This window comes from Ascaphus truei, unplaced genomic scaffold, assembly GCF_040206685.1.
Source record: "Ascaphus truei isolate aAscTru1 unplaced genomic scaffold, aAscTru1.hap1 HAP1_SCAFFOLD_1920, whole genome shotgun sequence".
NCBI lineage: Eukaryota > Metazoa > Chordata > Amphibia > Anura > Ascaphidae > Ascaphus > Ascaphus truei.
Genome location: NW_027454824.1, coordinates 189 through 27965, shown reverse-complemented (window position 1 = coordinate 27965; position 27777 = coordinate 189). Strand labels below are relative to the sequence as shown.

General features: G+C 42.4%; 1 protein-coding gene across 1 annotated transcript in view; it reads left to right on the top strand.

The window, feature by feature from the left end:
* Window positions 1-25643, top strand: part of LOC142477077 (suppressor of fused homolog) — a 50238-nt gene extending 24595 nt beyond the window's left edge. The window contains exons 3-10 of the mRNA XM_075582130.1: window positions 4348-4484; window positions 6395-6537; window positions 6988-7073; window positions 7536-7608; window positions 8811-8964; window positions 11453-11564; window positions 22713-22847; window positions 25436-25643. Coding sequence (XP_075438245.1) covers window positions 4348-4484; window positions 6395-6537; window positions 6988-7073; window positions 7536-7608; window positions 8811-8964; window positions 11453-11564; window positions 22713-22847; window positions 25436-25643 — 1048 coding nt within the window. The remainder of the gene's footprint in view (window positions 1-4347; window positions 4485-6394; window positions 6538-6987; window positions 7074-7535; window positions 7609-8810; window positions 8965-11452; window positions 11565-22712; window positions 22848-25435) is intronic.
* The last annotated feature ends 2134 nt before the right edge of the window (window positions 25644-27777 follow it).

Here is a 27777-nt window from a genome sequence, read left to right as displayed (position 1 = left end):
GCACCAGACCGGCTGAGGTTAAGCAGTGAGAGAGCATACCTCAACCGGAGCAGTTACGGGAGTAACACCGCAAGCTGCGGACGGCAGTCTCGTGACATTTTAAACCGCATGTACTCATGTGAGTACATGTAAGTGATTTTTAAGCTTGTTTTAGCCATGCATTTTAGGCTTGTTTTAGCCATGCATTTTAGGCTTGTTGAAGCCGTTTTTATTAAATTTGTGACATCCTTTGCAATTGTCCATTCTCCTTCTCTGGGGGTCCGTGTGTTTTGGGTGATTCTGGAATCACAGAGTTTCAAGAGATAGAGGAAGTACCCGGGGGATTCGTGGCACAGGTGGACTGTGAAGGGAGTAAAGCACAGATTGTCTCCACTGTATCCTGTAAGAGACACTCCTGTAAGTAGACTCAGTCTACATTGGGAACTTTATATGTAAGGGGAAACCATTAGAAATCAGGAGTACTGCGCAATGGTGTGCCCCTTTATCCTTTCCAGGTAAATGGGGAGGCTGCAGCAGTGAAGAAATACCACAGACATCAACTTCAAGTTTTGGACTCTGGGAAATTTCAAAAGACTGAGTTTGTTTCTTATGGACATAGTGTTATTCTAAGCGCCTGGTATCCTTTTTCTATCATCGTATTGTTGTATGCAGGTTTGAGAATTTGCATTGTGGGAAGCCTTAGGCAGCTTTGGCCTGTTGTTATCACAACTGGTTTTCATTGTTTAATATTGCACTTTATTTGTTTCACGTGTAAGTCACACATTATAGGTTAAGCGCTATAGTCAGGGTTAATTTCAATTATCAATACAATCCACACAGATGTAATTGGCAACTTAGCCAATCAATCCGTTCTCCTGTGATCGATCGGCAAAGATTCAGCTCAGGGGTTAACTAAATGGCTGTCTGTGCAGCAGAAGAAGACTAAAGGTGCAAAGTTCTGTGGGGAAGATCATGTGACCAGGCAGTCACTAGATACAATTGGTGCACTGCTAGAGAGAGGGCAGGGCTCAAAAATGGGTGTGCCAGAGCCCGTTTCAGACGAGGAAGGGGATGTGACTTGGTAACCATTTACAATCGAAACAGCAAATGCTTGTTACATTATGATATATAAATGTCATTCAGTGGTTTAAAATACTTGTAGCATTTTTTTTTTTAATCAAAATACAGAACTGATTTATTAAAAAAAAAAAACACAGGTGTTCTCCATAAACGACATCGCTTCACCTTCTGCAAGATAGGGAGCGATGCGTTGCAGAGGCCAGCGGCAGGGTGTTCAATACGTCCTCTAGTGTTTCCACACTTCGTAATTGTTGTCCTGCCATTTGGGTTCTTGGCTAATTTTCCAGTTCTGTCGCCAATGGAACCAACTCTCCCTATTTGTCATCCGGGCTTGTGACCGGCATTGGCTGGGTTTATTGCTTGGACTGCAGCTTTAACGCAAACCTGGTTTAAATGAAATTACATTACACAAGGGGTGCGCAAACTTGCTGCGCCGATGCCTTGGGGTCATGTCACGTGACCCGCCGCGTCTCCATGGCAACGGGCATCATGATGCTGCGGTGCCATGTTGCATGTTGCCATGGAGACTAGTAGACACTGAAGCTGGGTAAGTGAGCTGCGCCCCCCCCCCCCAGTTTGCGCTCCGCTGCATTACACCATCGTTTTTCACTTGCCTCCCCTGAATTTTGAGCTGTCTTGAAACTTAATTTCCCCGTAATTATTCTTTTGTATGGCTGCTGTGTGTGTGGGTCAGTGTTTGGCTTTTTTTTTCTAATTGTCGAAACAATAAAATCTTTGTAAATGAAACGCCCCTTTTATCCCTGGAACATTTCAAAAGGAAATCTGGATGGCTTGACAGCTTCCCCTCTGTGCTGGAGGTAGACCTCCCCTGAAGAAGAAATGGTGAACATATGGAAACCTTTTACAAGCGTGTATTTTGGTTTCAAATTGTGATTTGTTTGAAGTAGTTAACGCCATAAGTAACACAACATTTAGGCCACCAGCAGAGTAGGGCTGAATATTTATGTTGGGAGTGTGTGTGTGCTCTTGCTATGCTGCAACATTGGGTTCATTGTTAAAGCCTCTGTCCCACTTTAGCTTATTTAGTTTTTCTGTCCTTGCTTTCTTTCCTCATGATCATACTTAAATGTAAATATTAGCTTTAAAATGGAAAAAAAAGGGGGCGGGGGAAAGAGATTCACGAACAGCCACTATAGGGAACCTCTCCCCCGATCCATTAATTGCCATGCAAGTCCATGGCAGCTAAAGCTAGTTTTGAGTTTTAATTTTTTTTTTATATACACATTTTTAATGTATTATAATGTAACAAGCATTTTTTTTGTTTCTATAGTAACCATTTACAAAGTCATATCCTCTTCTGAACCAGGCTCTGGCGCACCCCTTTTTGAGCCCTGCTTCTCTCTAGCAGTGCACCAACTGTATCTAGTGACTGCCTGGTCACATGATCTTCCCCACACAACTTTACATCTGGTCCTCTCCTGATGCACTGACAGCAATTACTTATCCTTGTGTTGATTGTATTGATGCACATATTAAAGGGAAAAATAACATTTAATAAAAAAAAAAAAAAAAGAAGCAGCTTTTTGTCGGCCGCTTTAATATAACGTCTTCTTTGACTTGGATCTCTTCATATCAAACATAGCAATATTTGGGTCATTTAAATGGATGGTGGTGATGTATTTAGTGTGTGTGTGTCTCAAATGGACATGAATCGGTACGTCTCCCTTACTGCGAATTATTTCCAACTGAACTTCTAGTCAAACATTCCAATGTACAAATTGATCTAGACATTGCAGTAAGATTTCTCACTCTCGTTTTCTTTAAACCCCAAGCGTCCGTCTGCGCTTATTTGTTTTTTCCTCCCTCCTTTTTGGGAGGTCTCGCCTTGCCCTTTATACAATGTCGTCTTATCAAATCTGATGCTCGCTTCAGGAGATATAAGCGTTTCAAACATTAGGCATCGGAGGTTATGGAGCTCTCCGTAACGTCAGGCGCCCAAGATTATGAATCTTCTTATATTTATTGGAATGAGAAGGTCATGCTCGGGGAGCAAGGTACTAACCTTGTATTAGATTCGTATGGTGTTCTGGGGGCATTGCTGCTTTAAGTGTTAACGTGGAATGTGATCTGGGAGTCTAGCGAGGAACTTTCCTGTAAATTTAGAAGCTCTATGGGGTGACCTATTCTTATACAGATTTTATTTGGAGTTGGGCACTTGAACGTAATGTAAAATGACGAGGCAAAATGATATACCTGAAGGGCCACACTGCTGCAGTGGTTAGCTGCTTAAGGCTGGCATGCTGATACATATAGCCCCACTGCTTACACTGGCAGTAAATGCCAAAGGAGATGAGGCACTACACGCTGTGACGCATCAGCCGCCAGGGGATGCAAGAGAATTGTAATCCCAAACGGCGACGCGTCACGTGTGGCTGTGAGCCAATGAGGAGAAGCTAAAGATCAACATCCTCCCTGCCTTGGGTGGGGGAAGGGGAGAAGCGGCTTTCGGGGGGGGGCGCAGGTGAAGCCTATGCAGGGTGCCTGTTGGCCACCAATGTTCTAAAGCCATTGAATGTTTCTAAGTAGCTTGACCATTTAACATTGTGCTTTAAAGTTTAAACACCTGCTCCGTTTACCTACTTGCAGGTAAATGGATACTACAAAACTAGTGCTTATTAGTGCTTAATTCTAGCTGCAGTGTGCAGATTCATATAGCCCGCGTCTGAACTTCTTGAGGCTTTTTGGTAGGCTAAAATGAACACATTTTACTTTTGGTCCATATCTAAAGCGTTTCATGACCCTATTATGAAATGGTAATATAAAATAGGCATTGCTTGTCGCTGTAAATGGTTGGTAGGTTGATTGTTTGCCTGAATGCATAAAAGCACTTTATTTCTTTGGGGATGCAGGTCTGAACAAGAGCTATGATGTAAACTTCTCATTATGCAACTGATCTTTGTCCAGTTACAGTCCACTAAACATTTGGTTTACACATTTGCAAATCTTTGAACCCTTTCAAGGTGTCTTCAAACTTGGCAAACCGCCCCATAACTCCCAGGTGTAGATGTACTGTACACTTGTCTTTTATTAACTTTGTATATATTTTTTTTTTGCCTGCTTCCTTCCTATATACAAGCAAAGGGTGTGGTATTTAGGTGTGCCTGCTCCTTTAAGGTTTAGAGCCTCGCTTTTTGAGGATGTGGTTGACAATGATGGAGTCATTGATTACATAATTTGTGCAAGTACTTAACACAAGTCTAAAAATTACTGACAGCCAGTATGAATTGCTTTGGTAATTGCTAATACGATTAATTTTTGTCCTTTCAGGTACACAGGAGCTGATGGTCCGAGTGGCTTTGGCTTTGAGTTGACCTTTAGACTAAAAAGAGAGGTTGGCGAATCTGCGCCACCAACATGGCCGGCAGAACTGATGCAGGGCCTCGCCAGATACGTCTTCCAATCTGGTAAGTCTATTCAAGAAACAAGTCTTTCTGCTGATTACAAAACTGCTGATAAACATTCTTTCACAGCCCGTGATTGTATTTGATCTGCTCCAACTCCTGTAAATTCACTAGGCAAACTGTGGTTCTCAATTCTATTTAGATTTATTTTTTATTTTTTTTTAAATAGGAGGCTAGGGGTGTCATAAACTGTTATTATGGCACTTTGCAGATTAGATGCTTGGACTCCTAATATATTGCAGTGTTTTCTATTCCTCCCTCCCACCTTCTCCCTGTTTGCAAATGCATTCAGTGAACGTTGCAGGGATTAGTGTTCCAGTGGCTGGAAATCACTCTTCTAGTTAATAATTTTGTAGATCTGTTCAGATTGTTTGGTCACACATTTGGTTTGACATTATCTGCCTTGTCAAGATCATTGGTGCGAAATCTGAAAATAGAGGGCAGTTTATCTCTGTGTGTAATATAATACTAAATATAACATTTGTTTGGTCTGCTAATTTAAAAAAAAAAAAAAAAGCTTTTTTTTTTTTCTGGGAAAAATTCTTTATTCCTGAGAGATGGATACAGCGTTTGTTCTTTCTGCTTCCCTTGCTCTCACATCTCCAATGTGTCGTTATTACAATACAGTATGCATTATGGTGAAAAATTGCCAGTCTCCAATTGGGCACATTTGCACACAAAATGCTTTCTTTTTCATGTAGAAGGGAGGGATGTTACGGTTGCTGATGCTATGACCTAGAAGTTCCATTGAGATCCCTTGTACTATCCCGTAGCTGCTTCTGCCTTTCTAGAATCAAAATGGATAACTTGTTTAAAGTAGCAGTGTAAATGTCGGAGGGGAGGAAAAGTACATTAATCTTTCAAAGACAAAATGGGACAAAATTAGCCGTAATCTCAAAGTATTTAATCATGTGCATAATCGGTTGGGCTGTAGTAGTAATTCTGCAGGTTTTTCCTAACTAATGGGCAGGTGTACAGCAGATTTTAGTTTGTATGACATTGATTTTGTCTTTAAAATTAGTGAGCACTTGCAAATGGAAAAATGGACAAAGTGGAGAATCCCCCCCCCCCCATGGCTTTAATAGCCATTTGTTTAGCTAAAATATGTAGTAGACTTGCATGCTAAAACTTATACATGTCCAACATTTCTGTTGCAAGGTAGAAAGGACACTCTCTGAAACAAGGAACGCAAGTTCTCCAAAATGGACAGAGCCAAATAGGCTGATTTTTGTAGATCTTAATGAGAAATATTAAGATGAATAATAGGCCCATCTAATGAAACTGGGGATGTTGTAAAGTCCTGCACTATTACAGCATTGCTATTTCCATCTGAAGCCTTCCCCGCACAGTACAGGTCTCTGTGGCTTGTGGGATAACACATCCTGCACTCCGATCGATTGGCAAAGAATGACCTTTCTTACGGAATATTTGCGCTTTGTTGCTTGTTTGCTGGTAAATGTTTCCCAGTCACTGTATTCAAAGGTTGTACATTATGATGGTTTTTATGAGCAGAAAGGAATTGGCTTCAGATAAGGTTAAGTGCTGTGTGGTAAGGTGTCTTCTCCTTACTGTAGATCTAGGAAAACAAGAGGCCATACTAGTGTTTCTAATAAAGATAAAATGCAGACTGCTTGTAATTCCTCTTTTTTTTTATTTTGTTTGTTATAAATGCAGTGTTATTTGGCTACAAACACTTTAATTTTGATGACTGGTCACCCACAAGTGATGTCTGTCACTAACTGATTATTTATTACCCTTCTAAGGAGGGCACAGCCTAGTGAGTAAAGTACAGTTTCCAGGTGGTAGGAGAGCAACCAATGTTTCTGGGTAATCTTGGTGGACTGGTGGCTTGGCCACGGAACCTCCATTGTTTGATTATTGCCTTATAGGTACTCTGGTATTTTTTTCCACAGAGAACACATTCTGTAGTGGTGATCATGTGTCGTGGCACAGTCCTCTGGATAACAGCGAGTCCCGAATTCAACATATGCTCCTGACGGACGATCCTCAGATGCAGCCAGTGCAGACTCCCTTCGGAATTGTTTCGTTCTTGCAGGTGGACGTCTGGTTTATTATATTTTTAAAGCTCCTCACATTTCGTGGAGTTCTAACAGTTTACACATATAGTTTGAAGACTCAACTGAAACAATGGTTCTTTGGTAGAGTTTGCTCATGGCTTTTTTATTTTTAAAGTTTTGGGGGCAAGAATTTGCTGTTGACAAATTTTTGCCTCTTTATTAAAAAAAAGCGAGTCTGAAAACACGCCGTAGTTTTTTGCAGGTTAGGTTTGTGGCACAATGCATTAACGTGAATCCCTGCTCTAGCATTTTTGCAAGAGTGGGGGTCAGTCTGTATTGTGCAAAAAGCTGTCCTTGGGGGGGAAAAAATAATTATTGTGATTATTTTGGAGAGTTACTTGAAATCATAGACACACACACACACACACACACTATGGGTACAGTAATGCTGCCCTGGTTTCCTTATACATATGTCTTCCCTTGCTTAGATCGTGGGAGTTTGTACTGAAGAGCTGCATGCAGCACAGCAGTGGAACGTACAAGGCATACTAGAACTCCTTCGCACTGTGCCAGTGTAAGTGACAATTTTCAGTCTGTCCTGGAACTTTTATTCCTGTAGAATCTATTCCCCCGATGAATGGACATATCCACCGACACTTTGCATTTCTTTATCTGCAAAATAATAAATATTTAAAATGTCTTTGCCGGCATCTTCCGTACAAAGTGCCTCGTAATCCTTTGTACAAAATGGATAACCATGTTCCTTGTGGCAAACTTTATTATATGGGAAACTCTTCATAAATGCGCACTTTTCTTTGTTAATTTACGTAGAACTATGTAAAACATGCACCGCCTATGAAATTATATTTGGTGCTGTTTTAATGGATAATTGGTGAATTATAAACTGGTATTTTGTAAAATAAAATGTCAAACATCCCTGTTTAATTAATGTGAATAGAGGTTTGTGCTCTAGTGATTGAGACTAAAGACAATTATCTCACACATTATACAGTAACATCATCATTTTTCTTTAAAGTGCTGGTGGACCTTGGTTGATAACAGATATGCGAAGAGGAGAGACCATCTTTGAAATCGACCCACACTTGCAAGTATGTTTGGTAACTATTCATCAGCAAAATACACTTTATAAACTTGTAAAGCAAGTTCTAGTGCTTCACTTTATCACATTCCACAGTAAAATCTCCTGTTGGGATAAGTGATTAGCACAAACCGTTATGTTAACTGCATGTTGTCAACATCCTGGACTTTTCATTTGGCCACCAAGGGAAAAGACTGTATTATTGAATTACTAGCGGCCTCTAGTGGTGAAACATATTTTGGTAGAATTAATTTTGAATGAAATGTACTCATTCATTATTATTCAACATTTTTTTTATTTTTTATTTTATTTATAAAAATGTTTTACCAGGAAGTAATACAGTGAGAGTTACCTCTCGTTTTCAAGTATGTCCTGGGCACAGAGTTATAAAAAAATACATGGTTACAATAAAAGAACAGGGTTATACAGTCATTTCACAGATATTTCATGGACAAAGTAGGAACATTGGGTACAGGGGATAAAGGGCTTGTGAGATTCAGATAGAAATAGAGCAGCTGATCATAGAAGTGTAAACGCATGTTTCTTTCTGACATTAGTCGAGTATTAATTATGACGGTGCTCATCTCTGATCAGGAAGCGGGCACGGAAGGGCTGAGGTAGGGTTGCAAATTAACCGACCAGGGACAGTCCTGTTAGAGGCAGGCAGCGGTGCAGTCTAGGTGACAGGCAAAAGGTCAGAGGGCAGCGAGGTCATGGTCCGTGGGTCAGCAACAGGGATTCCAAATAGGCGAAAGGCGTGAAGCCTAAGGCCAACTGGAGCTGCAACAAACAGAACTTTGCTCGGCAACTCCCACTGGGAACCGGAGCCATAAGTAGCAGGCTGCCAGTAACCAAAATGGCCGAACTGAGGAGAAAGGGCAGGCAAGCGGGAACACTCAAACTGCAGCACGCCCACAGGTTAGGTTTTCAGGATATCCCTGCTTCAGCACAGGTGGCTTAAAGGCTTAGCCTTTGACTGAGCCTCTGATTTGAGCCACCTGTGAAGCTGGAATATTCTGAAAACCTTACCTGTTGGAGGGGCTTGAGGACTGGAGTTGAGCACCTTTGGGTTACAGTATGTTGCTCAAAATAATACATCTTAAAGAGCGTAGTTTTTGTTTTCTTTTAAAGTTCCCTTTGTCAGCTGTGTGCTTAAGCCTTTCACAAATGCATACTAAATCATGGCATTGGGCCTTTAACTTTTTTAAGCAGGAGCGAGTTGATAAAGGGATTGAAAACGAGGGCTCCAACCTCAGTGGGGTCAGCGCTAAATGTGCATGGGATGACTTGAGTCGCCCACCTGATGATGAAGATGACAGTAGGAGTATTTGCATTGGCACACAAGCGCGACGATTGTCTGGTAAAGGTATGTACTTTCCCAAGAGCACGACACCTGTCAGTGTCTCATACTGCCATGCTTGTCTTACCTGTCAGTGTCTCGTACTGCCATGCTTGTCTTACCTGTCAGTGTCTCGTACTGCTATGCTTGTCTTACCTGTCAGTGTCTCGTACTGCCATGCTTGTCTTACCTGTCAGTGTCTCGTACTGCCATGCTTGTCTTACCTGTCAGTGTCTCGTACTGCCATGCTTGTCTTACCTGTCAGTGTCTCGTACTGCCATGCTTGTCTTACCTGTCAGTGTCTCGTACTGCCATGCTTGTCTTACCTGTCAGTGTCTCGTACTGCCATGCTTGTCTTACCTGTCAGTGTCTCGTACTGCCATGCTTGTCTTACCTGTCAGTGTCTCGTACTGCCATGCTTGTCTTACCTGTCAGTGTCTCGTACTGCCATGCTTGTCTTACCTGTCAGTGTCTCGTACTGCCATGCTTGTCTTACCTGTCAGTGTCTCGTACTGCCATGCTTGTCTTACCTGTCAGTGTCTCGTACTGCCATGCTTGTCTTACCTGTCAGTGTCTCGTACTGCCATGCTTGTCTTACCTGTCAGTGTCTCGTACTGCCATGCTTGTCTTACCTGTCAGTGTCTCGTACTGCCATGCTTGTCTTACCTATCAGTGTCTCGTACTGCCATGCTTTCTTACCTGTCAGTGTCTCGTACTGCCATGCTTGTCTTATCTGTCAGTGTCTCGTACTGCCATGCTTTCTTACCTGTCAGTGTCTCGTACTGCCATGCTTGTCTTACCGGTCAGTGTCTCGTACTGCCATGCTTGTCTTACCTGTCAGTGTCTCGTATTGCCATGCTTTGTCTTACCTGTCAGTGTCTCGTACTGCCATGCTTTGTCTTACCTGTCAGTGTCTCGTACTGCCATGCTTGTCTTACCTGTCAGTGTCTCGTACTGCCATGCTTGTCTTACCTGTCAGTGTCTCATACTGCCATGCTTGTCTTACCTGTCAGTGTCTCGTACTGCCATGCTTGTCTTACCTGTCAGTGTCTCGTACTGCCATGCTTGTCTTACCTGTCAGTGTCTCGTACTGCCATGCTTGTCTTACCGGTCAGTGTCTCGTACTGCCATGCTTGTCTTACCTGTCAGTGTCTCGTACTGCCATGCTTGTCTTACCTGTCAGTGTCTCGTACTGCCATGCTTGTCTTACCTGTCAGTGTCTCGTACTGCCATGCTTGTCTTACCTATCCATTTTCATATTGGAAATCAAAACCAATTTATTTTTAAAAAAAAATGTTTTTGTTACACTAAGCTCGATAATATGAAGGTTCAGTACTAATTATGTTTTGCTTGTCTGTAAGGGACATCTGTTTGTGAGCTATTGTACAAATTACTTAATGTCAGAAGGAGCTTTTACCTCCCAGACTATTACAAAGACACCTTAAACAGATTGTCTTTTTTCATGTACCTAATTCATGTGCATTGACATGTCTGACAGTTCACTTCCCTTTTCTAGTGCTTCCCCTGGATGTACTTTGAAAACGCAGCTTTAAGTAAATAGTTTGCTCTGCCACTTGTGATTTTTATCTGACGTGTGTTGGGGCAAGATGTAGCTGGAATATACAGTGACCCCTCCCCACAGTATAACATTCATAGAGCAGTACTCTGTTTTGTTATTTTTTCTTCTTATCTGTCAAATTATAGGGGCAGGGGGTTCAAATAGTTAGTTAGTCAGTGAGGGTCAGTAAGGTGAAAGTTGCATTATATTGAAATGGGGCTTTTTGTCTTTCACCCTATTGACTTGCAGTTTAAGGCCTCGGACACGCTTACCGCTGGCGTGCTGAGGCTCAGGGAAAGCGGGTGCTTTCCCTGGCCTTGCGGTTGCTTACCTCACGCGCTCTCAGCAGGCCGTCAGGGGGCGGTCCGGGGGCGGGCGCGTCACTGGCCGGGGGCGGGCCAGTGACGTCACGGAGCTGGTTCGCCCTCATTGGGCGAACCGCTCACGTGACCGGCCTGTCTCGCCGGCAAGCGGGGGAATTTTAAATTCCCCTATGACCTGCGCTTCCGCAAGCGCGCGGAAGCGCAGGTGAGCCCCTTCTAAAGCCGCTCTAATTGCGACTGTAGGGGCTTAGTGCTGAGCGGGAGTGCGCGTCAGCACGCTTCCGCAGCAAGCAGGCAACATGTCCGAGGCCTAATGCTTCAATATTTCTGCAACTGGTAGAGCTTCTAGATGTAGTCCCATTGTGAATGTGCTCCCTTTCTATTAAAAACTTTATAACACATATGGGGTGTTGCTGCTTTAAAACCTGGATTTGTATTTCTTAACACAAACTTTATATAATTATGTAAAAGTTTGGTAGTGGTTTTTTCTTTCTCCTAAATGTCCTATTTATGGTGTTTGAGCACGCATAAATAGAATTACAGCACCATACAAACTGAAATTAAAGTCTTAAGATTTTTAAATCCTGTTATTGCATACAAAAGCATTTCTAAACTATAGTTATTGTAATTGCAGATACGGAGCAAATCAGGGAGGCTTTGCGGAGAGGCCTTGAAATAAACTGCAAGCCAGTTCTACCTCCAATAAGTGCACAGCGACAGAATGGCATGAACCATGACCGAGCACAGTAAGTAGAGGCTTAAACTGTACATAGTAATCGAAATTAGATTTAATGGCCTCAAAATAAAAACAAATTCACGTTTTCTGTTTCTTTTATATTTGTCCATTCGCAGTTAGGACACATTTTAAAATAAAACCTTCAAACGGGCCGTGTGGAGAGCTAAATGAAAGGAGTGGCCAACTCCACTTCTCAAGGGCCCTCAACAGGTCAGGTTTTAAGGGTAGCCCTGCTTCAGTACAGGTAGCTTGGTCTAGGAGTGAGCCACCTGTGCTGAAGCAGGGAACCCCTTAAAAACTGACTTGTTGATGGCCCATGAGGACTGGAGTTGGTCACTCCTGGATTAAAGTAATGGGATGGATCTTAAGTGAAAATGTGGCAATATCCTAATTTTTTTTTTTTTTTACCTTTTTGTGTACACTTCCGTGCGAAATTTACAGGTATACCCTGGTGTCCTCTTTCAAATATTTTGTGGCTTGTGTTGGTGTGCAATGTATAAGCATGTCTAGCTATGTGCTTCTTTTGAGTATATGAACTCTTAAATACTTCCCAATATGCACATTAGACATGCATGCACACATTAAGTCATAAAGTTGGCAACACAAATGTGACATTTATTTGAGGTATATATGCCACGTCCCTCCATGCGCATGCAAATAGAACTGCTATGGTGCTACAGTCGCGTATGTCGCTGTGTACTGTCCAGGAGACAGACCAGCTAGGCAGAGGTGAAGAGTAGAGACGGACCCGTACCTGGAGTCCGAATCCTGAAGAGTAGAACGCGAGGTCAGGGCTGGAGAAGGTAGGATGTCCGTGGTCACTGTTCCGGTGTCAGAGCTGGAGAAAGCATGTTGATCATGGTCACAGGCTGGGATTGGCAACAGGAAGGGACAATGCAGGCAGGATTCGGCAATAGTAGGGGTCCCAGGAAAACAGAACGTTGCACAGGCAAGGGAAGAGAGGGGAATGCAGCCTTATAAAGGGAAAAGGATACTATAATAGGTAAGAGAGATTTTCAGATCATTGTACACCTTGATAAAGAGCGGAAGCTCGAAACATGTCGGTGGGGGCCTGAGGGCTCATTTTTTTCTTGTTACCATGTACTGACGAAAAATAAACCTCTAACTTTTGGGACACACTCTCTAGCAAATTTATTTCGTTTAGCTGTGCTCCAACTCTCCTTTCCGGATACCTGCCTTATAAAGGGAGCAGGTGGGGGCAGGCAATTTGATCATAGGCTGACTTCCTGCCTCAGCGGCCATGTTGGGAGGTCCTTATTAAATGGTTAATTTGTCACGTACGGCACACCTGTGAGCACGTGACCTGCATACGGGACAAGGATTAATACACGGCTCTCTAGCTGGCCCACTTTTCACATTCGCAAAGGTCCCTCAAATGAAGAATATCTCCCCTCAATACGTCCCCATATGCCATCTGTTACGAACAGATTGTATATAGGCTATTTCTATTTAAGGTTTCTGCTCTCTGTTCAGTTTGGGTTAGAGACTGTGAACTGGTTCTTTTTCACTAGTGTTTTACAAAATAATAATTTAAAAAAAAAAAATTTCTTTAGCACTGTTGGGTATCCATTGTTAGACAACTAACCTGATTTGGGGTTTGTTCAGTGCTTTTGTGTTGGATGGTCTCGCACCTGATTTGGGGTGGCTTAACTCTATATGGCTTCTGTTGTTGGTTGAACTTTGGTCCCAACAGTCGGAGTCTTGGTTACCAACCAGACTCCTAATGTGCAAAATACCCAGCTCTTAGCAGCTGACAGATCTAAGGAAGTGTAAACAGTCAGATGTAGCAAATCCAGCTGTTAATGGGTGTTTTGTCTGAGGATGCTTGAGCAGTGGGGCAAACCAATTCCAGAGAGACGCAGCAGCCAGCACCAATTTATGCTGCAAGTGCGCAAAAGATGATAGATTTACAGCTATCGGACTTTTTGAGCGGGGGGGGGAGGTTTAGAAGTTCTATTGGCATGCTTTGGGGCAAATACACAAACTCCAGATTCTGTCCCCAACAGGGGCTGATTTATAGAGAACATTTTGTTTCTGGAATCAATGTCTGAAGGCAAGATCTTTTTCATATGAAAGAGAGTTGAGGCAAAATAATATTATCTCTCTCCCTCTCCTGAAATCTTGGAATGTCTTGTACAAACTTTTTTTTTTTTTTTTTTTTAACCAAAATGGCTTTGTCTCTTTATTATTTAAGGGTCCGTTTCTGTTGGATGATGGAATTGGTAGTGCGATGAAAGCTCAATATGTTTTTTTTGGAAGGCTTCCAAGACCGATCTGCAGCAAATCTTTTCACCTGGTCTTCATGGCAGCATTTCAGAGATACTAGGTCTTCTAGATCGGGTTGTAGACAGCTCTCTCACTGTAGCGTTCACGTTTTTTGTCTAATGTTTCCCAGAGGAGATAGGAGTGAGGAGGTTTCACGAGCTCGCAATCCAAAGCGTTTACAGTGTGTGAGGATCATGGGGTCCGTGCCTCAGAAGCTGCAGAATTGCCTCCTTCTGGAAGGAGTGAGCCAGCACTTAGGTGCATGTGTCCTACAATTCTTAAGATTTTATTACCTGATAGAATTTACAAGCAAGCCACTACCAGTTTAATTGCTTCCTGTTAGCCAAGAGATGTGACGAAGAGGGAAGCCATGAACAGCACCTAAGATTGTTGCAACAAAAAATAATAGTGCTAATCAGCCCGATGGGTTACAGGTCTATTCAAATCATCTTCTGTTGCCAAAAAGTGATGGCTCCTTCAGAACAGATTTGTTTTTAATACCTTTAAATCCAGAAATATGCTCAGCATTCAAGATTGAGTCATTTGAGAAACTTGATCAAATATGTAGGAAGACAGAACTTCCTTCGGTAAATTTAAGAGATTTTTTTCGGCATGTGCCAGTCCTAGAAGCATACCAACCGTTTCTTGGTAGAGGGTAGTTTTCAGGATCAAACACTATCCTTCAGTCCAAGAACATTCATTAAGCTTTGTTGCATTGATTTCAGCAAGGTTGAGACATGGGTAATGCAGTTACTATATATTAACAGCAACTGGTTAATAAGGGTTCCATGTTCAGTATACCAACGCCTTCCCTGCAGTTTTTTTTTTTTTCTTGGTTCTGCTCAACAGCAAAAAATGGAAGTCTCTTGAGAGAGAGCGAAGGATCCCCAGACTGCTCAAGCATTGAAGTCCATACAGAACCTTCACTAAAATGAAGTGCATGAGAATGTTGTGTCTCATGTATACTTAATTGGAGGTTGTCTCATGGCCAAGGCTCCATATGAGGCCTTTCCAGAATGCCATTCTCAGAGCCCTGAGCTTCAGGGAACGACCAGTAGTTTTAAGCAATGCAGCCAGAGTGCTCTCTGTTGGTGCAGACTTTAATGCAACACGAGGAAGGGTATGCTGTTGGAAGAACCGTTGTGAGTAATTTGATGCTATACTGGGGCACACACACGCAATTTGGCTAAATCTCCTCTCGGGGTTTAACTCCCTTGCGATATGGCACACATTACTTCAAAGGAATTGAGAGAAAAACGGTGATTCATCCTTTAACAAGCAGGAGGTATGAGGCATATTCCAGTGATTAAGAAGGCAGATGGTATTTAGTCAAGACAGATTATTGGAGTAAAGTATAAATCCGTCCAAGTAAATTGGATCAGACCATTCCAATGCTTTAGCAGGATGTGGTGAATTTCTGACGTTGAGGCCTGACTGGATCAGAACCCAGGCACAAGATAAAAGTTATGTTATTCCCAAGTGCCCACTGTCATAGTTTGTGGACTTGATAAAATGTGCTATGTGCTCCTGAAGACTTGCAATATTTCCAGGGTTGCTGAGACTAGGGCCATCTAGATTTCTCTAGGTTTTTTTTTTTTTTTAACTCAGAGGACTTGAAAACATCTTTAGAACCTTCTGCCACAAATGAGCTTGCTTCTGGTACATCTGTTAGTGGCGCTAGAGAATCTTTTGTCGTGGAATTTTTTTTTGAAAGGGGATTGGTCCTTGGTTCCTTCCAAGATCCAGATCTCTGGGCATTCAGGAGGGCAGCATGCCACTTGTTCTGAGAAAATAATTCTAAAAGCATGAACAGTTCGGACCACCTATAAAACCATGAGAGCGATCTCTGGTATTGAAGCTCCTCCAACCAGATTTTTAATCTTGTGTATAGAACCAAATAAAAATAAAAAAAGGCTTGTTTCAAGACTTTCTCATAACCGTAAAACATCAATAAGAAGAATTGGAGCATTAGTCCATCACTGAGCCTTATGTTATAGTCCCAGCCATTAATAATAATTATTGCCTTTTTTAAAAAAAAAAAAATTTATGTACAAACTAGCACATTACAGTACTTTGCCTTCATTTGATCCGTAGTAAAGGCACATTGAGGAGCAAAAGTGTCTGTAAATATTGTTTTACAAAACTCCCAATTCAGGACAGATGACCAGCATCTTGTGTGGGCATGAGACTGTGGATGGATGATTAAGGAAAGCAAATGGCATGGATTTGGAAAAGGAAGAATGAGACATGGGGTGTCGCAGAAAAGGGGGGAAAAATGCATGCTTGAAGAGATTTGGGGGAAGAAGCAAAGGTACTGGGGCGGGGGGAGGGGGGCAAAATAAGAGAAATACATTAGATGGGGATAAGAGGAACTTGAAGGAGAAAATAAAAGGGAGCCAATTCCGGAGTAACATGGGGTTGTGAAAGGGCAAAAGATAAGGGGAAGATGGGGATATGAAAGAGGGGACGAACTACAAAGGGAAAAGCTGGAATAAGGACGTGTGATACTAGAGAAAAAATTACTTTGGTACTAAGGGATATAATATTATGGTCTATAATTGGACATTACTCTGTGATGGTATACAGTACAGGGATTATATACAATAAGTGAATCTGATAACAGAAAAGGAAATACCTACCCTGAAGATTTTTAAGATTAAATCTCGCAACATACCACTGAGATTGTAAAGAGACAGCAGGTGAAGACGTAAGTGCAGTAGATGCATTGCTAGGCCACAATGCTTGGTAGGAGCGACTGTGAGACAGTAGCCATGAGTCTAGGCCAATGGAGCACTTCATTTAAGGGGTGGATTTTTTTTTTTTTAAAGGTTTGTGTAAAATATTGGAGCGCAAAGAATTCAATTGAAAGAATGGTGACCAGTAATCCCAAACATTCACAATTTTAAAGTGTGAACACATCTTTATTAAAGTCTGATAATTGACCCCCATTGGAAGAAATGCTTCTCTGAAGTGATATTTCCCAACATGAAATAGGAAGTGGCCACGAGAATCAAAGCGCAGGACTCCATGGTATGTAAAAATACAACACACACATCGTGCAATAAATCAAGATAATAAATAGGTCTATGGCATCCCACTCGCATGGTGTACGAGATATACAGTGAGCGTAAAGTCCAGAAAAGGGGGGCCTGTGCACAGCTGACAAATGCAACTTGGACGAAGATGACCACTTGAAAGATATTTATTGATTTTAAAAACATACAAGTAGAGTCCTGACAGATCCTCTGACGCGTTTAACGTATGAGGCGCTTTGTCAAATAGTGATCTGTCAGGATAAAGATAGCCTTAAGTGTCTTGCTGATGAATCGGCTGGGTCTTGGATAATTACACAGCAGCTCAGAACACCTGAGTGAAATGTCAGAGCGCTGTGGTACACATAAATTACAAGGTCTAAGTATTAAAAAAAAAATGCAAACAAACATGATCTATAATGAATACATTATGCAGACTTCATCTCCAATACTTAATAAAAGAAGCATTGTGCAAAATATAAAAGAACATAAATCTGCTAAAAAAACAGACTATAAACAAAGCCAGTAAGTACCAGATTACTTGTGTATATACATATATGGAGAAAAATACATATTGGAAACAATTTATTTCAAAGAAAGTGTGTGTGTGTGTGTATCCCCTAACTCGAAAACAGATGAGATAACTGGAGGGGGGAGGAAAATGGAGAGGAAGGGAACAAAAGGGAGAACTTAAATTGTGGAACATATGCATTCATAATAATACTAACATCAAAAATATTCAATCATGTAAAAAAAAAAAATAAGTTCCCATTCAACATTTAAACCTTTAGGAACGAGTGTCTAAGGTGAAGATCCAACACATTTCTCTTTTGAGTGAATTGAGTCTGTCTCCTCCCCTATTGTGTATTTTTATATATTCAACACCAAAAACTTGAAATTGTCTGTGTCCCCCAAACTGCATTCAGAGAAATGCCTAGATACTGGATGTATGTGATCTTTCTTTTTTTTAATAATCTGCCATTTTCTGCGACTCCTAGTTTTTAGGGGTCTGATGGTCCTCCCTACATGTTATTATTTTATTTTTTTAATATATCACAGCCACACACTGACATAATCGATATAACTTGTGTGACAATTGATAAAGGGGGAGATTTTATATTCAAATTTAGGCTGTATACTCTTCAGTTTTTTTTATAGTGGGTTTGGCAAACAGACATCATCCACAGAGGCAACACTAGTGGAATCCCATAGGTATCCCACGGATGCAGTCACGAGGTGAAGAATTAAATAGGCTGGGGGAGATAGGAGATGCCAAAGTTGCAGCTCTCCTGAAGGCAAACTTTGAACCATCTCTAGTAATCAAATCAAGATCTGGATCGAGTTTCAAGGTGTCCCAATGCTTATGGACTATCCGAATCTGATTGGCCTGTCCATTGAGTTGTGTAATAAACAATGGATTAACAAATTCATTTTTTTTTTTCTTCTACGACAGACGGGAAAGATCTTGTATGTGAGACTAGCTTATTGAAAAGCTGAATGAATATTATCCTGATCATAACCTCTTGATCTAAATCTCGCACTAAGGTCTTTAGACTGTTCCAAAAATGAACAGTCATCCGAACATAGTCTTCTGTAGCAAAGAAATTGTCCCATAGGGATCCCACGAATAAGGGTTTTAGGGTGACTACTCCTGGCATGGAGAAACGAATTTCTAGAATGTTTTTTTCTTAAAAATATGTCTATTGAGTTATCCAGATAAACATAGAACATCACATCAAGAAAATTAATATGATGGACATCAGTTTCTAAAGTAAATTTTTTAAATTTACATAATTAGTATTTAAAGTGTCAAAGTGTTTAATGTCCACCATCCCATATGAAAATTAAATAATCTATATAACGTTTATAGAAAATATGGTGACGGAAACAGTTAGTGCTGGCATAAATGTGAGTAAGTTCCCATAAAGAGATTAGCATAAGAGTGGGCAAAGGAAGTCCCCATAGCAGTGCCTTTTAATTTGAAGTATAAAACTGCATCAAACAAGAAATAGTTGGGAGTGAGTAAAAACGAAATGCAATCTGTGATAAAGGTGCTCTGTGCAATAGATAATAAAGAAGATTGTTGAAAATGTTGAATAGCTAGAAGACCGTAATTATGTGCGATAAGTCTAAAGTGATGTGACGTCCATGGTGACCCAACGATAACTTTTTGTTCCAGACAACTCCTTCCATAGCCAGCAGAAGATCTGTTGTGTGACGAATATATGGTGGTAGAGCATGAACAAGTGGTTGTGAAAACCTATCCACATACTGTGTAACACCATCTCACAAAGATCCAATACTCGACACGATGGGCCTTACCGGAGGATTGTCGAGAGATTTATGGATCTTTGGGAGATGGTGTAACAACGGTATAATGGGGTGTAGGCAATTCAAATAATGAAACTCGTTTAGCACATACAAAGTATTGCCAAGTTCGAACAAATCTTGAAGATCTTTCAGAAATATACTGGTAGGGTCACTCCTCAACTTGGTATTAAAGCATTTAAATTAAATGCCGGGGGACCGCGCAAGGCCTCTATAACACTCTTGCCTTCCAGCGACGCGTCACATTAACATGGCAACGTGCCGTCACATGATTGCGCGTCATTTGACGCAGAGTAGGGGGGGGGCACAAGGCGCTGAGGAGAGCAGGCAGGGTTGCGCATGGGGAAAAGTTTGCGCGCCCCTGCATTAGCGTTTTAGCAGTAGATTAACAGAGGAAAGGGTGGATCTTGGCAATGTTACGGAGGAAAAAGCCAAATTTTAGCCAAGGGAGGAGTCAATTGTCACTCTTGGGCAATGTGCTTTGGCGACAGGATAGTTGATAGTACCGTTTACTGTGATAGAAAAAGGGGATGATATGCCAGCTTTAGGGGAAAATATGAGGCTCTGTTTTTAGACACTAGTTTTAAGGCAGGAGAGCACCATCCATGTGGATATAGCCAGGTGGCATTCAGAGACTTGGGACTGAATTGCAGGTGTGAGGGTAGGGGTGAATAATAAATATCTGCATAGAGCAGGCCTGCACAACTCCAGTCCTCGAGGGCCGCAAACAGGCCAGGTTTTCATGATATCCCTACTTCAGCACAGCTGGCTCAATTAGTGGCTCAGTCACACTGAGACACTAATTGAGCCAGTTGTGCTGAAGTAGGGATATCATGAAAACCTGGCCTGTTTGCGGCCCTCGAGGACTGGAGTTGTGCAGGCTTGGCATAGAGAATACCGAAGGCCAAAAGAGTTAATGACGTCCCCCAGTGATAGTGGAGAGATCTACATCCTGAGGTATACCAAGGGACAGATCAACAGGAGACAAAGACATGTCCGCAACAGAGACTGAAAATGTGTGATGGGAGAGGTATGATGAGAACCAGAATAGAGCTTTGTTGCAGATACCAAGAGTTTAGAATATTGAGTGATCAATAGTATTGAAGGCTGCAGAGTCCCATGGTTATTTCTTCCTACTTATCCTACTCTATCTTTCTGCTCCCTTTGATACTGTTGTTTGTTGTCTTCTTCATATTCGACTTAAATGTTATCAGGAAATGCACCTTGAGAGGTAATTTTTGTTTAAAGTGCATGTGTAATAATGCGACAAATGTCAAACCTCTATTCCTGGCAAGAAAATTGGGACAGTTCCAGCACTGCCATAAAACTGATGCCAGATCAAAGGCTGCTGCTGGGGATCATTGCTGTAAAGCGTTCTGACCAATGTGATTGTTACACCACCATGTGAGCCTAAAGGAGATTTCATTTTTTACTTTTTATTATTTGAAATAAATATAAAGAGAACATAAGGTCTATCTTAAAGGAGCAATCCAAGCAATTTCCTACATGTGGGTTATATATCTGTCTGTCTCTGTCTCTGTCTGTCTGTGTCTCTGTCTCTCTGTCTGTGTCTGTCTCTCTGTGTCTGTGTCTGTGTCTGTGTCTGTGTCTGTCTCTCTGTCTGTGTCTGTCTCTCTGTCTGTGTCTGTCTCTCTGTCTCTCTGTCTGTGTCTGTCTGTGTCTGTGTCTGTCTCTCTCCTCTCTCGCTCGCTCGCTCGCTCTCTCTCTCGCTCGCTCTCTCCCGCGCTCTCCCCCAGGTATTTAAATTAAATCCGGTGGACCGTGGGAGGCCTCAATAACACACTTACCCGGCGGCAAATGACGCTGTGGGGTCACATGACCGGGGGGGGGGGGGGGAGGTGCCGAGGAGAGCAGGCAGGGGTGCGCAAGGGGAAAAGTTTGCACACCCCTGATTGGCTAATACAAATTTTTTAATTTAAATTTTTTTTTTTTTTTTTTAAACACACTGAGCATCCTTTGCTTTCTAGAGCAGGTTTTAGCTCACCTCCCCAGCAGTGCAAGATCTGTGTAACACTTTCCTGTTTGATCATTTGTTGCCAATATTCCCAGCAGTTTGAGCTGAAACTGTAACAATAGATAAGGTTGCCTTCATAATATAAGAATACATTGTTGCTGATGAGTTACACTGACTGAAGGATTGATTTGAAACTGAAAGGCAGCCATTTAGTAAACCCTGAGAATCAGTGTTTTGCTCATTAATCACGGGAGAATGAATCGATCAGCAACTTGGGTAATTCGTTATCATATATTAAAACAAAAAAAATTGATTTTAAAATGAGAAAAATGAAGCTGCTTGGATTGCCTCTTTATCTTTTATATTCCTTTCCCCTGCATTACCTTTCTTTTGTAACCCTTCAGTGGGATTTATGTATTAAATGGGAGGGATGTTTAAATATTTATTATGCGACTTCACAATTACAACAGACAGAGAAGCCCAATGCTACATCCAACATGACAAAAATACACTGTAAAATACTTATATATTCTCTTGAAAAAGGGTCATTTAGTTTAACCCTTTGGCCAAAGCGTTGTAAGCTTGCGAGCCACGACAAGGCAGACACCTGTTCGTGTTAGGACTTGCGAACAGGTGTCTGCCTTGTCGTGGCTCGCAAGCTTACAATGCTTTGGGGTTAAACTAAATGACCCTTTTTCAAGAGAATATATAAGTATTTTACTGTGTATTTTTGTCACGTTGGATGTAGCTTTGGGCTTCTCTGTCGTCTCTTGTTGACACTGATCTACATATATATTTTGCGGGGGCTCAGGGGTTCCCAAAAAGAGCTTGCTGGGGTTTTGTGTTTTGCGACTTCACAATTAACAGCTATTCACTCTATTATAAGCAAGCACTTTAAAAGTTGCCCTGCTGGACTGTCTGTGTATTGATAAAGGCTCTGAGGTGATGCGTGGGAACCTAGCTGACTTGTTCCGAGCGTTTTGCGTCCCTTCAGACCCCTCGTCGCACTTCCAGTCCTTGCGTTTCAGCAGGGTGCATTCCTATGATGAGCATCGCAGTCTCCTTCCCTTAGTGCGTTTCACAAATGTAGTTTTGTCTGGAGCAGCACCTAAACGTTGGTGCAATTAATATTACTTTATTAAAGATGGTGTTGCCCGGCATATCACTATCATGTATATGCACAGACAACCCACTGAACTGGTAGCACCCAAGTAGACTGTAATCATTTATATGGTCCCAACACCACAGTCCAACATATACAATTTACCCGATCGTGTGAGGCCTGTTCAAATACGTTTGACATTGTTTAAAATAGTATCCAATACCTATGTATGGTATGTGTGTTATAAATAAACCCAAATGAGGATGCTGAATGTTGGTAAAATAGCTTTTTGGTTTCCTATGTTCATTCCAGAAGCTTAATAGGCATATGAGACTACTACTAGTACAGTTCTATGCTATTAAATATCTATATCCTCTTTCTCTCTTTTTTTGTCTTTTTTTTTCCTCTTCTCCCCCCCCCCCTTTCCTTTTTAAGGAGTCGTAAAGATAGTTTGGAGAGTGACAGTTCTGCAGCCATTATTCCTCACGAGTTAATACGCACAAGACAGCTGGAGAGTGTTCACCTGAAGTTTAACCAGGAGTCTGGAGCGCTGATCCCACTTTGTTTAAGGTGAGTCTATTCTGTGTTGATGGTGAGATCTATCTGCCCTTTACCAGTTTGCTGTATGCAGACTGCACTGCACATGTGTGTGCTTCACAACTATGTGAACTGAGCATGAACGAGCGAAGTTAGTGGAACAGATGTGTGGGGCAACATTGCCGAGCGGGGAAAATAATTATGGAAACCATAAATATGACTGATCTAAATTCCACCGGGGGGGGGGGGGGGGGGGTTAAAGCAGTTCAGTCCAGTCCAAAGTGTAATATATTATAGCTCGTGGTAATAAATACAAATCTGATGCACTCATGGGTTCCTATGCATTATTGCAGGGAAGCATCACGCAGGATAAAGGCTACTTGCCGCGTTCCCAAGCAGACGTCCCATCACTCATTAACCCCATGAGAACCGGTGACAGAAATAAAACCCCGCCTATCACTAATCAGACGAGCCATAACACAGTAACTCGTCAGTGCATCGAGTGTTGTATTTATTACTACCCTAACAATCATGCTACAATCTTTCCGTTTTCTATGCCAAATCTCAAGTGGGGCGCTCCTTTGAGAAGCGACACGGGAGGACAAACCTTAAAAGTATTTGGAACTTGATAAATTAATTGTTTACTCTCCCACCTTTTTAAGACTAGTATTTTTAAGCAAGTGTATTCTGTACCACTGCGCAAAATTTGAGTTTTACACTTCTTATATAATTTTTTTTAAATACAGCATTGTGTAGAATCCATCTACGTTTCTCATTTTGTTTAATAGTATCCTACGTATATAACCCCACACAACCCCTGCAAGCGCAGAAGCCAAACCCATCACACCATATATATTTGTCAAGAGGAGTGTTGCTAGGATTGTGACCTAAATGTAAACAAGACAAAAATCCCCAGTGCTACATCCAATACGACAAATTCTATAGTTAAATACTTATCTGTTTTCCTTCTTATAAGCAAAGGTCATTTAATGCAATTCTTTGGTAAAAGTATTTTTAAGCCTGCAACCACGTCACGGTGTGGTCCTTCTGCATTTATCTACCTTTTTTATATTTGACATTAGATAACCAAAGTGTCTTTTTTTTGCGCTCCAGAAAACCCACATTTTTTTTCTATGTAAAATGTTGAGAGAAAGCATGAATGATTTATGGGTATGACGTGGAACATGAGCATCTTGCTTTCAAAATGTAGGTTAAAAATGAAACCGTCCATGGAGCTTGCTGAAACTTCCTTAATTCTCCTCCTGGTGGTGCTTGTTCGTGTAATATCAAACCTGGAGATATTCTGACCCAAAGGAATGCACGTTTCCAGAGTGTCATCGCTTGTGTTTCCTAAGGCCTCGGTCCCGCTGCGCTCGTTGGCGCGGGCGGCGGGTCGCGAATTCCCCACCAGCAGGGGAATCCTCGCGAGCCGGTCCCGGTCCCCACTGGCTGCACAGCTGACTACACTCTGTAGCGCGTCAGCCGCTGGAGACACCACAGAATGGTGTTTCCTAGCTTTGACGCGTGACGTGTGTGGCTGTGAGCCAATGGGGAGGGGAGGCTGCGGGAGGAGGAGAGGCTTCGGGGAGCGGGGAGGAGTGTGGAGTGAAAGCAGGTGAGTGCCTTTCTCTGTGTGTGTGTGTCTGAATGCCTGTGTGTGTGTGTGTGTGTGTGTGTGTGTGTGTGTATGAGTGCGTGAGTGCCTGCGTGTGTGCGCGCGTGTGTGTGTGTGTGTGTGTGTGCGTGTGTGTGCGTGCGTGCGTGCGTGCGTGCGTGTGTATGAATGAGTGCCTGCGTGTGTGTGTTTAAACTTAAACTCCAGCTCCAGCCCGAGTCCGTGGAGGGAGGGGGGGGAGAGTAGCGGGTCCCTCCGCTCAAGCCACGCCCCCCCTCCCTGTCAAACCGCCCACCTCCCGATCAAACCTCCCACCTCCCGCTCCCGCTCCCTACAGACCGCAGATCGCGGTCTGTGTATCTCGGCGCACCGCCTGTCAGCAGCGCAGGTGCGCTGACTCTGGGAGCGGGGCCTTAGCCTAAGGCAGGGGTGTTCAGCTCCAGTCCTCAAGACATCGCCCCCACAACAGGTCTCGGGTTTTCAGGATATCCCTGCTTCAGCACAGTGGCTCAATCAGAGGCTCAGTCTTCAACTGCAGCACTTATTGAGCCACCTGTGCTGAAGCTGGGATATCCTGAAAACCGGACCTGTTGTTGGGGTGGGGGTCTTGAGGACTGGCGCTGAAACTCTGTTGTAAGAGACAAAGGCCCAAGCAATTTTAAGTTGTAGCCTTCAGTAGACATCTGTATTATGCTACAGCCTTTTCTTTGTTGCTGCCTCAACCCAAGAAGCAGCATTTTTACCAGTTGGTTTTAACCATGGGTGCGGCTATTAAATAAATGTTGAGTGGTAATCTCTTTATGCAACATCATTATTACGTTTGTAGTTTTGTTACTGGTTATAAACAGGTAAGCTCACACCTGCCACTTCTATAAACAGGAAGAAGTAAATGGGAGAGCTATTTCATTTCTCGTTTGAATAGGACCTTCGTAAGTAACTTCACGTATTCAAAGAAAATCGAACGTTTGTTGCTTCAATTGACCTTCAATTTTGTATCTCCTCCTAGGGGTAGACTATTACATGGACGGCACTTTACGTACAAAAGTATTACCGGAGACACTGCAATCACATTTGTGTCTACTGGAGTAGAAGGGGCTTTTGCTACAGAGGAACACCCATATGCAGCACACGGCCCCTGGTTGCAAGTAAGAAGAGTGCTTTCTGTTCTCTCTTTATTTTTATTTTTTTCCGCTATCTATGCAAAAGAAAACTGAATCATTTTCGCTGCTGTTCATTATTAAACACTAAACCGTGTTCCAAGCACTCTGTTTGCAGCAATGGTTTGTAATATAATGGTTTGTAATGTAAGATAAGGTTTGATATTTACACTTGTTATGCACACCATAAATAGTTCTTGTCATCAAGAAATAACAGATTATTATTAGGTGATTATCTTACAGCAGCAGTCTTGGCGGCAAACAATTTTTTTTTAAAAAGTGTTGATTTCAGCTCCAGGACCCCCTGCTTCCCAAGATGCATACCTCGGTATAGGGTGCCAGTAGCAGCAAGCAGCTGGTCATGTCTGGGTTCACAATATGGCGGTTTAAAATTCCCACATCTTGCGGGCCAATAGTAAGCGGTGACATCATCCCTTGCAGCTTCCTATTGGCCTGTGTGACCTGGGGCTGTAAACTGAAGAGATACCAGCAACCCCTTATGGGTGTAAAGTATCTTGGGATTAATAGTTGGGGGGAATGAATTGCCTCTCACTATAAGCCCCTTTATTTAGATTTTCATTGTTATTGCGGGGCCAACTTCCGGCGCCCCACGCTAACATGGTAAAAAGACCCGGAAGGAATTGGCCACAGAAGTATGGCTGAGGCCCAACTTCCAGCACCGGCTGGCTGGGACCCCGGACGGAGCCACATGTATTTACATGAGCCGCGGGTTGCAGACCCCTGTGCTAGGTTATAATAGGGAGGCCGAGAACCGTTTTATCCGTCTGACACATGCAAACTTCTGTGGTGCCAAGGACAGTCAGCCGCCGGCCACTTCGTCCCTAAAGTACGTCATTTAGCTGTTGCAGTCAGGGTTTTAAGGTAAGGAGTTAAGCTTGGTAGGGGTACGAAAAGGGGGCTGAGGTTTAGGGTAAAGATTAGTGTTGGGGGATTCTTAGGTAAAGTTAGGGGATTGCCTTGGTGGTTAAACGGCAGCGGAGTGCCTGTTGCAAAATGTCCTAGACCGAATAATTTACATGATGGTGCACTGAGCAGTCACAGTTAAGGTAGAGTTTTGCTACTGCTCGGAACATGAAGTAGAAAGGATGTATATTTTGTAAACCGCATGTGACACTTGGCGTTTCTTGGAATAGTACTTTGCTCAAACGCATGAAGAGGCCGGCACATTGGGAAGCATGCAATTTACTGGGCATTGACCGGTCCCTGCTTGCAGACTTGAAGCAGACTGTTTTGTAGTTGGTCAGGATTGAAGAAGTGATGTGTGATAAGCAAGTAATACAGGGGGAAAGATGCCATGCATTGGATGAGAGCTTTCTGTGCATGCAGTGTCATGAACTTCCCTAAACTAAGATACATTCAGGTATTGAAAAACATCCGGTACAATAAGGGCCATATTTATCAAGACTTTATACAAGACCCCTTCCGTGCTGGGAAACCTCAACGGTCCCATCCAAGTAAATGGGCCATATTTACTAAGCTGTTACTCCGCAAGACCTTCCATGCTAACAGACCTTGGGTTTTGTGGAGGAAAAGGGCTCCATAAATATGTCCCTAAATCTTTAGAAAATCGTGTGTGAGCCTTCACCTTGAGAAAGGCAGTATTAGACTGCCGAAACGTTGGACTTTATGGCATATTCAACCTCCTTTTGAGTAAGACCGTGTGCCTGCTTCTTCTTCTTTGTACTGGTTGCCACCAGAGCCCATATGTATTTTAGGAGACTGTCTTTGGGTTGAGGTCCCTTCCATTGTCTATAGCGTATTATCCCTGATGGTAACTGCATACGACGGTGGCTCTTCTGCACGTAAAAAAGTTCCAACAGTTGAAAACATTAAAAATTCACTTAACAAGTAGAGTTCCCCGTAAACCGCATGGTACCTGGGATCACACATTGCTGAACTGCCAATATTACATTAACCGGAAATAAATACTAGGAGTACAGTATTATACTGAAGTGTTGAAAACCTACCCAGGGCCACTGTCAAAGTTAAAATATAAAGTGTATGTCCACAAATAATTTCTGTTATAATGTGGCGTATTCGGAATAACTGGCGTGCTTAGATTTCATTGCTAGTTGAACATGTTGCTGCTTCTTGTTTGAAAGATTTCCACAGTCTGCATTGGTCATACTAAACACTTTCCTTGGGTAGCCATTTTTAATTCCCCCCTCAA